At 32.7% G+C, this 14,363-nt stretch overlaps 1 protein-coding gene across 1 annotated transcript in view; it reads right to left on the reverse strand.

Annotated features, from left to right (window-relative positions):
* Positions 1-10,912, reverse strand: part of LOC126889701 (spatacsin) — a 142,347-nt gene extending 131,435 nt beyond the window's left edge. Inside the window, exons 1-2 of the mRNA XM_050658231.1 lie at positions 10,762-10,912; positions 10,511-10,705 (exon numbers count right to left, since the gene is read on the reverse strand). Coding sequence (XP_050514188.1) covers positions 10,511-10,705; positions 10,762-10,782 — 216 coding nt within the window. The 5' untranslated portion in view covers positions 10,783-10,912. The remainder of the gene's footprint in view (positions 1-10,510; positions 10,706-10,761) is intronic.
* Between the last annotated feature and the right edge of the window lie 3,451 nt (positions 10,913-14,363).

Here is a 14,363-nt window from a genome sequence, read left to right on the forward strand (position 1 = left end):
ATACTTTAATAAGAAGCCAAACCGAAAATGGACATGGGTCTCCCCAAATGGGGTGACAAAAAATGAAATAGACTACTTCCTCTGCCAAAATAAACAAATCTTCGAAGACGTAACTGCACTTAATAAATTCTCAACTGGCAGCGACCACCGCATACTACGAGCCAAAATAGAAATAAGCAAACTAGCGACGCAGAAATCTAGAAGAAAACCAACGGCTATTGACCATAGCAGAATAAGACAAAACGCAGAAGAATATAGACAGACTTTAAGGGAAAACTATAATCAACAAGTAGCAAAGGAAGAGTCAGAAATTAATAAGATCAATGAAGAAATGAAAGAAAAACTCTTGGAAGCGGGAATGAAAACTGCCAAAAAACTAACAACAAAAGAAAATAGATTAAGTAGCGGGACAGTCAAATTAATGGAAAGTAGACGAAAACTAATAAGCGAAAACAAAAGAAACACAGTAGAATACGTAGAACTAAACAAACTTATTAGAAGAAAAACCAGAGAGGATCTAAGAAAACACACTGAAAATGAAATCGAGAAAGTAATTGAGAGAAATAAGGGCCTAAAATGCTTACGACCAAATTTAGGGAAACCACTACTCATTTCAATAAAGGATGAAACAGGACGGGAAGAGAGGAGAAAAGATAAGATATCAGAAGAAGTAGAAAGGTTTTATAAAAAACTATACACCTCAAAGAAAGACGCAAACTTCAACACTCAGGAATATATCAAGAAAACAATCACGAATGTAAACTCAGAAACACTACCAAAAATAGAAAATTATGAAATAGAAGCAGCACTATCACAATTAAAGAACAACAAAGCACCAGGACCAGATGGAATCCTTGCTGAAATGTTGAAAAAAGGGAAAGAAGAAATCTTACAAACATTAAGAAATCTGTTTAATCAGTGTCTACATAAAGGAGAAATACCCGACGAATGGAACGAAAGTCTTACAATCCTGCTATTTAAGAAAGGCGACAGAAAGGACATAAAAAATTACAGACCCATCTCACTGCTGTCGCAAACGTATAAACTATTCATGAGGATTATCAACAACAGACTAACACACAAATTGGACTCGTATCAACCAGTAGAGCAGGCAGGATTCCGAAAGGGATAAAGCACCACTGACCATCTTCTAACAATTAGGACACTAATAGAAAAAGCTAACGAATACCATATAGATCTGCACTTAGCGTTCGTTGACTACGAAAAAGCATTTGACAGCGTGGAAATGTGGGCAATAGAAAAAGCTATAAACAACTGTCGAATAGATTCCAGATACAGAATGCTAATACATAATATATATAAGAAAGCAACAATGACAGTACAATTGGAAGAAACCACAAAACCCATACCATTAACAGAGGAGTGCGACAGGGAGATGTTATTTCTCCTAAACTATTTACATTAGCACTGGAAGATGTTTTCAAAACAATGGAATGGACAAACATGGGAATAAACATAAATGGAAAGAAACTAAACCACCTAAGATATGCAGACGATGTAGTAGTCATAGCATCAAGTTTTGAAGAACTACAAACCATGCTAACCGAACTAGCAAATGAATCCGAACAAATAGGTCTAAAAATGAATTTTGCCAAAACAAAAACAATGACAAACACACAAGACAATAGAAACGTAATACTAAACGACACCACAATAGAAGCGGTTAATGATTATATATATTTGGGACAGATTATAAAAATAAATAAGGAAAACCAAACAGCGGAGGTAAAAAGAAGGGCCAGATTAGCCTGGGCAGGATTTGGAAAATTAAAATGGGTCCTAAAGAATAAAAAAATACAACAATACTTAAAAACAAAAGTGTTTGATCAGTGCATACTCCCAATTCTCACATACGCATGCCAAACATGGACCTTGACCAAGGCAAACATGGATAAAATAATAAAGACACAAAGAGCCATGGAGAGAGCAATGTTAGGAGTAAAATTGACAGACAAAAAGCAAAACAACTGGGTCAGAAATAGAACAAAAGTCAAAGACGCAGGCCAACATATAACCAGGCTAAAATGGAGCTTCGCAGGTCATAACGCTAGACAAACGGACAATAGGTGGAATAGCACGATACAACAATGGAGACCATGGACAGGAAAGAGAGCAAGAGGACGACCCCAGATGAGATGGGGAGACGACATTAAAAAGATAGGAGGAACGCACTGGAAACAGAAAGCACTAAACAGAAGCGAATGGAGGAAACTGGGGGAAGCCTATGTTCAGAATTGGACGAATTAAAGGGCAAAAGAAGAAGCAAAACGCTCGGACAGGTCGATTTTTAAAATAATCATAGTATATTATAGCATCAATGTTTCAACCTTTACGCGATCCCTCTTCAGGTGACAGGCACAACTTTGATTTTTTTAAATGGGAAAGTACATCATGTGACACCTCATTTAAAAGATTTTGAAATACTGATTACAAAAATGTATAATACTTTAATCCTTTTTGAAAGCGTAGGCGCAAAATTTTGGTCGAAATATTTTTCAACGTATTCATTTTTTTTGAATCCTGAGAAAACTAATACATATTTTTGAAAAATTTAAACGTAGAATGAAATATTTCAGTATTATCGAGGGTCGAAAGTCTCTGAAAACTACTATAATGATTATTTTAATAAGACACAGGTGAAAAAAAGAGAAAATTTAGTCTATTTTTAATTTCAAATAAATCATTCAAAAGAAACTTTTTGTTTATTTTAAGGTACTTTCAGCGCTCGGTAGTAATGCAATCTTTCATTCTGCGTTGAAATTTTTTAAAAATACTTATTAGTTTTCTCAGGATTCGAAAAAAATAAATGCGTTTAAAAATAATTCGAACGAAATTTTGCGCCTACGCTCTTAAAGAGGATTAAAGTCTTATATTATTTTTGTGATCAGTATTTAAAAAGCTTTTAAATGAGGTATCACATGATGTACTTTCCCATTTAAAAAAATCAAAGTTGTGCCTGTCACCTGAAGAGGGATCGCGTAAAGTTCGAAACATTGATGCTATAATATACTATGATTATTTTAAAAATTCACCTGTCCGAGCGTTTTGCTTATGTACTAAAAATAAATAAGTTAATAGGGGGGGGGTAACACTTATTCCAGTGCACTGTATATTCCAAAGTTAACAAAAACTAAGTTACTTAAATAATAAATACATTAGGTATTTAATGGATTTATTTATTACATATTACATATTAGGTATTTATTTATCGATTACATAAGGATAATATGTCAAATAATTTTAAAGTACCGGGTACAAATAATAGTTCTTAAAGTTCTAAATAAAGAATAAATTATTTAAAAAAATAATACAGTAGACTCTCTCTATAACGAACACGGGTATTACGAGGTTTCGCTTATAACGAGGTACACTAGATGTCCCATGAAATTCCTATTAAACTATAACACCTCTATAACGAGGCATATTTTTGTTTATAACGAGGAAAAATGAAATCGAAGAATATGTTTCTTTACCTGTTTTTGGCGTGGTGATGGCCATAAATAAATACCATAACTGCCTGTATACAGGAATGCCCAACATCTGTGTGCTTATTAAGACCAGTGCTGTAATAAATTCCACTGCAGGTAATAAACTTCTTCCTTCTTGTTTATCTATCGACCAATATTGAATATTGTAGGAAATTTACAATTTACGATGGCCAAATTTCATTATTGGGGTCGACCATCGACACCTAATAAACTACGTAAGAGGCATCAAAACATTTCAGTGGTGGTGGTATGCACAATATTATTGTTGTCTGATATAACGAGATCCGCTTATAACGAGATAATTAGTCTGCCATTTCAGTTCTCGTTATAGAGGGAGTCTACTGTACTTTAAAATTATTTCACATATCAGTGTCATACTTGGCAGAAAGTGTAGGTACTGTAGACCCTGCTGTAGATAATGTTACATAATCGTTTCAGGGGGGTACCAGGGTACTACCAGAGGGGTACGGCAGGAGAAAGTGAATGGTTGATCCTTCCCAAATTCTACGCCACTGACAGAACTGGTATTTTAGCATAATTTTTAGATTCTCCAATACTTTGTATGTAAATAATGTACTTTTCATTTCTAATGATAAAGTCATTAGTTTTCGAGATATCTGAAGTTTAAAAAATAAAACGGCACAGTTAATTTGATGGTCCAAATTGGATGGACCAAACAATGGTTCAATCTTCGAAAAAAAAACACATACTGACCAAACCCGAAGGACCTGGTACAAAAAAAAACGCGAAACTGTATGGAATGTTACAAGAAGTTGAGGGAAACAATGAAAAGTAAAGAAGCTGATAAAAAGGTTACCAAAGTTACTACATACTGTAGCGTATGCGAGGGAAAACCTGTTTTGTGTTTACCACATTTTAATTTTAACACGTTGACGGACAGAATGTCTATAGATGTCTAATTTCGATTGATGTAATGTGACACAACGTCTATAGACGTAGCATTTTCCCTATTCTACTTTGAATAATACATATAGTGTCACAACACTTGCTTATACATTTGACGCACTGTCCGTCAACGTGTTAAACACAATGCATAAATTTTAAAACTTATACTTGCTAACAAAATTAGCATTTGTTGTTTTTATATTTTTTGAAAAATATGAATTTTGTTCTCAATACTGGTTTTATTTTATTTGAAAATATTATATGCACTCCTTAAAAATTTCAGTTTTCGCTTTACCAGATGGAATAGCCTGGTACTGTTACAGATAAACGAACAAAGGTATAAACAAATACAGAAAGAAATCAAAAAAGAAATCAGAATAGCAAAGGAAGATTTTTATAAAAGAAAATGTGAAGAAATAGAGCAATTGCAGGCAAAACATGATATTTTTAATGTACATAAAAAAGTGAAAGATCTTGCAGGTACACAAAAACATAAGCAGCCAAATACCCTGTATAATATCAACGGAAACATAATAACAGAACTAGAAGAACAGTTGAAGACATGGAAAAACTATGTTGAAGAACTCTTTGCAGATGATAGACAACAATCTGAACTAAGTAACATACAAGGAGACGAAGGTCCAGAAATAACGGAATAGGAAGTAATGTACGCAGTAAAAAGAATGAAAAACGGTAAAGCCAAAGGTACAGATGAAATACCAACGGAAATCATTAAACTGATAGAAGAAGACTCGATCCACATTTTAGTTGAACTTTTCAATAGCATTTATACACCAGGAAAAATACCACAAGAATGGCTTTTATCCACCTTTGTTATTATACCAAAAAAGATGAATGCCAAACAATGTAGTGATTACCGTACAATCAGTTTGATGAGCCATGTACTGAAAATATTCCTGAAAATTATACACACTAGAGTACACAGAAAACTGGAAATGGACATCAATGATACCCAGTTTGGATTAAGAAATGGACTCAGAACAAGAGAGGCGTTGTTTGCACTGAACGTTATGTCTCAAAGATGTCTTGACATAAATCAAGATGTATTCATGTGTTTCATAGATTATAACAAGGCCTTTGATAAAGTGCGGGCATGATCATCTAATCAGACTCCTGGCAGAAAATAATTTAGATAAACGAGACATCCGACTAATAGCAAATATGTACTACAATCAGAAAGCAGTAGTGAGCGTAGAGAATAATACCAGTGAAGAAATTGAAATAAAGCGAGGTGTGAGACAAGGGTGTATACTGTCACCAACCATGTTTAATCTCTATTCCGAAGATGTAATGAATAGAACACTATCTGAGCAATCCATAGGTATTAAAATAAATGGTGTTAGATTAAACAATCTGAGATTTGCTGACGACACCGTTCTGATCGCAGAAACACTTGAAGAGCTACAGACATTGGTGAATAAGATAGCAGACTGCAGCGAAGAATATGGACTATCTTTGAACACAAAGAAAACTAAATTTATGGTAATATCGAAATCAACACGAAATGTCCAAAATGAAAATGAAATTACCGATCGAGTTAGCAAATACAAATATTTAGGCACTTTTATAAATGAAGATAACGATAGCTCAGCAGAAATCAAAATAAGAATAGAAAAAGCCAGATCCATATTCACTAAAATGAAGAGAGTGTTCTGTGGAAGAGATCTGAGCCTTGAAATGAAACTTCGCCTGATGAGATGTTACATACTTTCTGTGCTGTTCTACGGAATGGAGTCATGGACGCTGAAAAAGATTGATACCAACAAATTAGAGGCATTTGAACTGTGGATGTATCGCAGAATCTTGAGAATATCATGGACGGAGAGAGTCACAAACGCCGAGGTCTTGAGAAGAATGAATAAAGAAAAGGAAGTCATATTTATGATCAAAAAACAAAAACTGCAATACTTGGGACACATTACAAGAGGCGAAAGATATGAACTGCTTCGCATAATTATGCAGGGGAAGGTAGCTGGAAAAAGGTCCATAGGAAGAAGACGAAACTCCTGGCTAAAGAATCTACGGGAATGATATAGCTGTAGCAACAACGAATTGTTTCAGTCAGCAGTTTCGAAAATACGTATAGCCCTGATGATCGCCAACCTTCGGAACGAAGATGGCACTTGAAGAAGAAGATACAGTTTCCAACAAGTTTGTATATTTCTTGTATGTATACAACAATTACTACACATAAATCTTTAAAAATTTACACATATATGGCACATTTATTAAGAACTACCAGTCTATTGTGACTGGTGAATCTAAATACAAAATTCTATAGTACCAGTCATGGACGTATAAAAATAAGATTTATACGTCCATGGTACCAGTCAATTACAACTGGTAAGCATACAACATAATAATTGAATTTTTCGTAATCGCAGCGAAGGTGTTAAATGAAAAAAATACATTCTCATTCAAAAATAGTTGTAAAACTTTTTAGGATCATAGTAAATCTGGAAATGACTCCACAAGACGCATTCAGTGTGAAAGTTAACGACTGACTTGATTTGACTGGACTCGCTTGGTGCAAAATGACCCTTAAAAAAGCACCTCCCTCGACACCTAACACTAGAAGAGGAGCAATTATGGGACAACTTACAGTTTAGGGCAACCAAACATAACCAATTTGTAGTTGACATTTGATGCAAGCTAAAAACATTGACAGTGTTACCATATTTATTTATTTATTATTCATTTACGGACCGAAGTCCATTAGTACATGATACAATTAAAATTTTTTACAATTAAAATGTCACACAAATTAGAAAAATAAGATCTAGTAGATACAAAATTGGTAAATACATAACAAACAATAATAAAGAATAAACTTACTTGCTCTCATTCAACAATTGAGAGCTAGAACATTTTGAAATTGACAAATACAACTTATCCTAGAACAAAGACAATAACAGTAGTTGACAAATCAGTCTTGAAATTAGAACATTAAGTTAAGTATAAATATAATTGTGTGGAAAACGCAGTAAAGTCGTTCACAAAGAAATCAATTTGCGGAGATAATGTGTTTGCTAATTTAAGAGTTTTAGAGAGATAGGAACTTGAACTATAATTTGTGCGGTTAATGACCTCGTGGAAGGTGGTCACAGAACGGGTGGTTCTTGAAGGTACATGTAGACCAATTTTATTTAAAAGTGGGATACAGAATTTATGACCATGAATTAAGTTATATAAGAAGCAAAGATCTTTATGTTGACGACGACTCTGTAATGAGTCAAGTCGAATAATTTGCAGTAAAGACTCATAACTTTGACCAGTGAGATGCATCTTATAAGCATAATAACGTAAGAATTTACGCTGAACTTGTTCGATTTTATTAATATGACAGTTATATTGAGGTGACCAAACACATGATGCATAATCTAAATGTGGTCTAACCAAAGAACAATAAAGAAATTTTAAAGAACGACCAGTCGTAAAGTCATAGCTGCATCTTTTAACAAAGCCAAGCATCTTTAATGACTTAGAAACCATGCTATTAATGTGTAGGTTGAAATTTAAGTTAGTATCAAGAATAACACCCAGATCTATAACTGAGTCAACTAATTGTAACCTAGTGTCCCGTATAAAGTAAGAATTATTCTCAAAGTGTCTTAGTCGAGTAAAAGTTATAGCATGGCATTTGTTTGCATTTAAGTCCATACCATTAAGTGAGCACCATTCCACAAGACCATTAAGATCTGATTGCAAATTGTAGTGATCCAAATCAGAGGTAATTATGTGAAATAATTTAAGGTCATCAGCAAATAGAAGAAATTGAGCAAAATTGAAGCTTTTATTTATGTCATTTATAAATAAATTAAAAAGGATAGGTCCTAAGTGGGAGCCTTGAGGTACACCCGATGTAACTATAATTTCATTAGAGAAATAATTCTTAATACGAACTATCTGCCTTCTATCTAATAGATAATTTCGAATCCAACTAAGCAGAGGATCAGAGAAACCCAACTGTTCGATCTTATGTAACAATAACGTATGGTTGACTCTATCGAATGCCTTGGAAAAATCTGTATAAATCGCATCTACCTGTTGTTTACTTTCCAATGCTTCATTTAAGAAGGAGGTATAATTTAACAAGTTCATTTCAGTTGATCTCCCCATAACAAAACCATACTGTTGTTCAATGATTACATTTTGTATAGTAGGCTTAATTTTGTCACATATTAAACTCTCGAATAGTTTAGGTATAGTATTAAGGATACTAATAGGTCTGTAGCTCTGTACCCCGCTTCTATCTCCATTCTTGAATATCGGTGATATAAAACTAACTTTCCAAACGGGAGGGAATTCACTCGTTTGTAATGATTTTTGAAAAATCATATTATAAAATATTTCCTACTGTAAGCCAAGCCGCACACCAAAGAAACATGAAATGAAAAACATGAAACATGAAACGAAAAACATGTTTCATGAAAAGAAAACATTGCTAAACAAATCTCAAAGTCCGCCTACCAATGAAACGAGTGTGATTCATGCTCATGACACATTTTTATTTTCGGAGAGTTTCATAAATGGCCGGACATATATTTATTTAGCAGTGGTTTATTTCCATGAAACGTAAATTACGTTTTGTTTCTTTGATGTGCGGCCTGCCTAACATCTAAAATTCAACATCGGATAAGAACACAATATTTATATAATGTAAAAATCAAAAACAAATGTTAGATAGAAATCAGAAAATAAATAGAAACATCTATAATATCATTTAGATATATTCAAAGCATTAAAATTTAAAATTATCTAAAATTCAATAGTTAGGTAATAGAAACAAGAACACAATATATAATTTAAAAATAAAAAACAGATATGTTAATAGATAGAAATCTGACCAAATTTTGCAATCAGACCATTTCTGTTTTCAAATTTATGACCCCATTGCCAAAATATCTGATAATGTATAAGGGGTGAATTAACAAAAATAATTTAGAATATATTACGTCTAAATTATAAAAAAATATGGCAACACTGTAGGCTCGTTGCCCTAAACTGTAAGTTGTCCCAATTATGTATGTATAAAGGCGGCGCCAGATATGCGGTATTTGAAAAATACCGAACAAATGCTTGCTATTTGCCTATTAGTGTGGAGGGGTTGCTTGCTATTTGGCATTAACCAATTTTAGTGCGTGTCGAATATTTGTCGTGTTCCCGTACGTTGTCGGTCTTTTCAACACTTCAAAGTAAACAAATATTCGCCATTTGAATATTTTCAATGTCATCCACATATTCTTGCAAGTTTTTTAGGTTAGGTTAAAGTTTATAACGTTTATTAAAGTAAAGTAGAGCGTAGATTATCCGAACGTCGATCAACCGAACGACCCGTTATCCGAACTACTGACTCCGGCGCCCTGCACTCGAGTAGCGAGCAAACGTTAGTTAACGCTTAAAATACCTTCAATATTTTATCCAAAAATATTTCATTGCAAAGACTGCACTTTTTTGTTTAATTTCTATTTGTCATTATCAAGTTATAAATAAATATGTAGGTATGTATATAAATATGGCTTTTATTCACTTGTAGATAAATATGTATGACTATATCAATATGGTTCGATTATCTGAACAAATCGGTTTTCCAAACACCCATGCCCCCCAATTAGTTCAGATAATCGACGCTCTACTGTAGTTTAGTTATTGTCACAGAGTGTAGAAAATATTGAAAATAGTAAATATGGAGTGGACCAATGAAAGTATTTTACAATTTTTGGATGCATATGAAAATAAACCCATAATATGGAATGCAAATTGCTTTTTTTCTGCTATTTAATAAAATACTTCCACCAGACATAATGACAAAAGCAGCTGAATTTATAAGATGCTCTGTATCACTATCCATTCTGTACCTTTTTTTTTGTTCATTTAGATTAGAATATATTTGTTGTTCCCACAGTGGCTCGATACACGAAAAATCTCGAATATTGTGGTGCAAGGTGTTTGCCGTTTAACGAACACTTTCATGAGCACTTAAATATTTGATATTTAGCAAGCACTTGTTCAGTATTTGCCAAATAAAGCATATCTGGCGCCGCCTTAAAATTAATAAAAAAATAATTCCATACTTCATCTCTAAAGAAATTCTCTGCTTCTTCAGATCTTATTTTTTTCCTTTGTGAAATAAATAGAACCACCAGGTCCACAGGAATTCCTTTAGCGGCAGCCTCCCTGGCTACTTCTCGATCTCCTTTACAACACCATCCTACCCATATTCCTACATTTTCTTTACTTAAATTTGGGGGAGGCGGAGGTCTTAAGGTCTAAAACAATAACAAATCAAAATCAGTTTAATAATAATTAAATGATTGAATATTACCGAAAAATCTTCTGATGCCATTATTATGAAGATACAGGAAATCGACAGAAATGTTTAATATTTCGTTTTATCTACAAAAAAAACACAAAGCCATTGCTTTTTAGTTCATAGGTCAGTTATTTATTACGAATTACGAGAAGTAAAAACATACACAAACAATTTTATCTTGTCAGTGTCAATATGAACCTGTCAAATTATATTTCTTCTTTTTTACGCTTTAATGGACCTACTGTCTAAGTCAAAAGATAAAGGCAAAATTACACGGTTCACTTTTGCCTTTCGATTTGGATGAAGCAACCAAATTGATCCATGTAATCATAAAAGTGAATCATTCAATTTCATTGAATGTTGTCTTTCAATCGTATTGAAAGAATTAAACATTCATACATATGAAACTAACCGTTAATATTTTCACTTCTGGCCTTCCATCTTCATCGTGGTTGAACGAGAAATGAATATAAGAATTGAACGATTCGCTTTTAAAGTCAGTCGTGCGCGCCACAGACTGTTGCCACAGGTCTTAAAAAAAATTTCGGTAGACTGCTTCTAATTTTTCGGTAGAAATCATCAAATTTCGGTTGATTTTATTTTTTGCTTCTTTTGCTATCACATTGCAAAAAGGTGGTATTGTCCTTTTCATGATCATTTTTCAGTGCGTAACAAATGATAGGAAAAAGGGTAAGTCCGTGATAATACACATTTATGACATTTTAGTTAAATCTGACAGTTATTATTATTATTATTATTATTATAAATCAAATAAGGGCAGAGGAGCGAGCTCCTATTATGCCCAAAAACAAAGAGAAATATCATTTTACAACTAATACAAATTAAGAATAAAGTTAAAAATTAACAAACATCAAATAAAAATATTGAAACAATAAAACAATATCGCCCTAAAACAATTCAATCCTGTAAAGCTCCCATAATGTTCAAAACAAAGAAAAATATCGTTATAAAACTAATAAAAATTTTAAAGATTACAATTTCAAACAAAATTTTGAAACAATAAATTATGCCGTCCTAAAATTATTCAGTCTTGCAAAGAAAATAAAGAATTATCAAGTCTATTTTTAAAAATGTTAACACTAGTTGCCGATATGGTGTCTTCATCTAAGTTATTCCAGATGTTAAATATTCTGTTTGGTAAAAAGTTCATTCTGGATCTTGTTGTCGTCTGTTCCCTCTTTAATTTATATCGATGACCTCTTAATCGTTCGTCTAGATTTAGCGTAAATATTGTGTTAAGGTTTCCAAAATTATATTTTAAAATACGGAAGGATATAATTAGGTCACCTCGAAGACGTCGATGTTCAAATGTTGTTAGATGAGCCAAGGATAGTCTGTCTTCATAATTAGGTCTTACACGGCCAAATTGAATTGAAGTTGTCACATTTTATTTTCAATTTGGAATAAAAACAAATCAAATGTGTTTCTTGCATTTATAAAATTGTATTTTCTTTGATTTGTATAGTCTTATATATTATAGTCTTATATACAAATCCCATTTAACTTTAACAAGAATTCAAATTAAACTTCCGGTCTCCAGTTACGTAATCAATGCGCGAACTCGGACGTATTTGAGCTACGGGAAAATACTATCTCTTTATTTATAGTATCATGGTGACGACCAAAGTCGTAAAGTATGAAAGAGGCGTATGTGTATAAAAATTATTGTTTTTGATAGTATAAACATCACTGTCAGTGTCGAATTACCGACGCACTTCATCTGACTTTTCCCTTATACTGGACTTTCGTATGCCCGAAAGCTAAGCAGGCATAGCATTGGGTAATTCTTGGAATTTATGGCACCAATGGAATTTTTAAATAGTATAATCTTATTTCTCTAGGTATAATTACCCCTTCGAATGTTAACAGCACTGTACTTGTGTGTTTGTATTCTACCGTGTTTGTTTCTTCATTGATTGTTCTTCTGTTTAATCGTTTTGCTTCAATAATTTTAAATGGAGTCTCACTCATTTTTAAAATGTCAGAGTCTGAGTAAGCTAGATTAATTTGTTTAGCTATTGCTTTGCATGACACATAATTACGTGGAATATAAGTTTTGTATTTGCTCTTATCAAGATTATTGCTATTGTAGAATCTATTGGCAGCTTGTGCTGACAGAAAATATATTCCTAATTTGTTTTTTCCTTTTTCTTTCACATCTTTAATATCTTTTAAATTTAATTTAAACAGATCTCTTCCTATTTGATGACATTCTCCCAATCCTTCTACATTTGCTACAAAAGGGCCTATGGCATTTTCTTGGTATAATAAATTTTCAATTTTATCGCCTTCATTTTCTAATTTGTCATTTTTTGTTTGGTTTTTTCCGTTTTCCATTTTTTGTTGTTCCATGTTAATATCTTCAACTAGGCGCTCATTAACGTTCTGAATGTCGCGAGGTTTGACCTCCCTACCATCTGAATCATTATTCATTGAACTAACTTTTATCTACTAAGTTGTCGAACAGGAAAAATGTAGATTTTTACCAAAACTTGATTCGTTATTTAACTCTATTTAACGTAGTACGATAAATTAGTCACGAAAAACCTTTAATTGGTACTTTTTTGAAGAATTATCGAAATATTCGTCTTTTCTATTTGACGTTTATTTGACAAGTACAAGTACATTGATCGAATGAAATATTTATTCATGGTGTCAATGCGTTTGTCATAATACCAATTAATTATTTATTGACTCTCTGAATAAATTCATTGGATTAGTGATCTTGTACGCTGAAGAAGTTTTAATGTATCTATCTATTTTTTTCTTAGTTATTCAATTTACGTACTTTTTGGTTCAGTTAGAAAGGTTGGGGGAAATGGATCAACTACTAGTCTATGAGCAAACAAATTATGGAATCTTTGATCTAAATTATTCACATTCAAGAAACATCAAAGTTTTACACTATACTCTGATTATTAAAGTCCGGATTATAAGCATGACAGAAAGGTCAAACTAAGCACTTATAAGCCATGGCAAATGTCAAAAATATAATGTAATTACAATTTGTAAAATTATTCCCAATAAAAATAAATAAATATATAAGTTATATTATTGGTCGAAGAAACACCGAAAGGTGCCTTTTGCTCATATGGAGCTGCAAGTTAAAAATGAAAGAAAAAATGGTTGTTTTTGAAGACTTTGGTCGCATCCCAGAAAAAAAATCTATTTAACCCATTAGTTTTCAAGCTTTGAAAAAAATAAATTGTATTTTTTTATTGCATTTTATTTCTAAAAATGTACTTAATACTCATTTATCAAGTTTATAAAAATAAAAGTCTGTAGAGAATGTTGAAATCCCAGAAAAAATAGGACATATCGCACCCTCAGTGCAAGACTGTTGTAAGTCAAAATAAGTAAGTTTCGAGATAAAGACGATTTTGTTTATTTTCGTGCTATTATCGGTGTGACAGTTGTGATATTTGTCCAGTCGGGTTAGACTTTAGACGAATAACAGGCCTAACCTTGCATTAGGAGCTGCCCCAAATTTTATTTTTTTAATCTTTAGGGGGGGGTCAATACTAGTGCAAATTTAAAATCTCGACTGAATTCCGCCATTGCGTTAGCCGCCATCTTGATTTTAAACGAGAACC

This window comes from Diabrotica virgifera, chromosome 8, assembly GCF_917563875.1.
Source record: "Diabrotica virgifera virgifera chromosome 8, PGI_DIABVI_V3a".
Classification (NCBI taxonomy): domain Eukaryota; kingdom Metazoa; phylum Arthropoda; class Insecta; order Coleoptera; family Chrysomelidae; genus Diabrotica; species Diabrotica virgifera.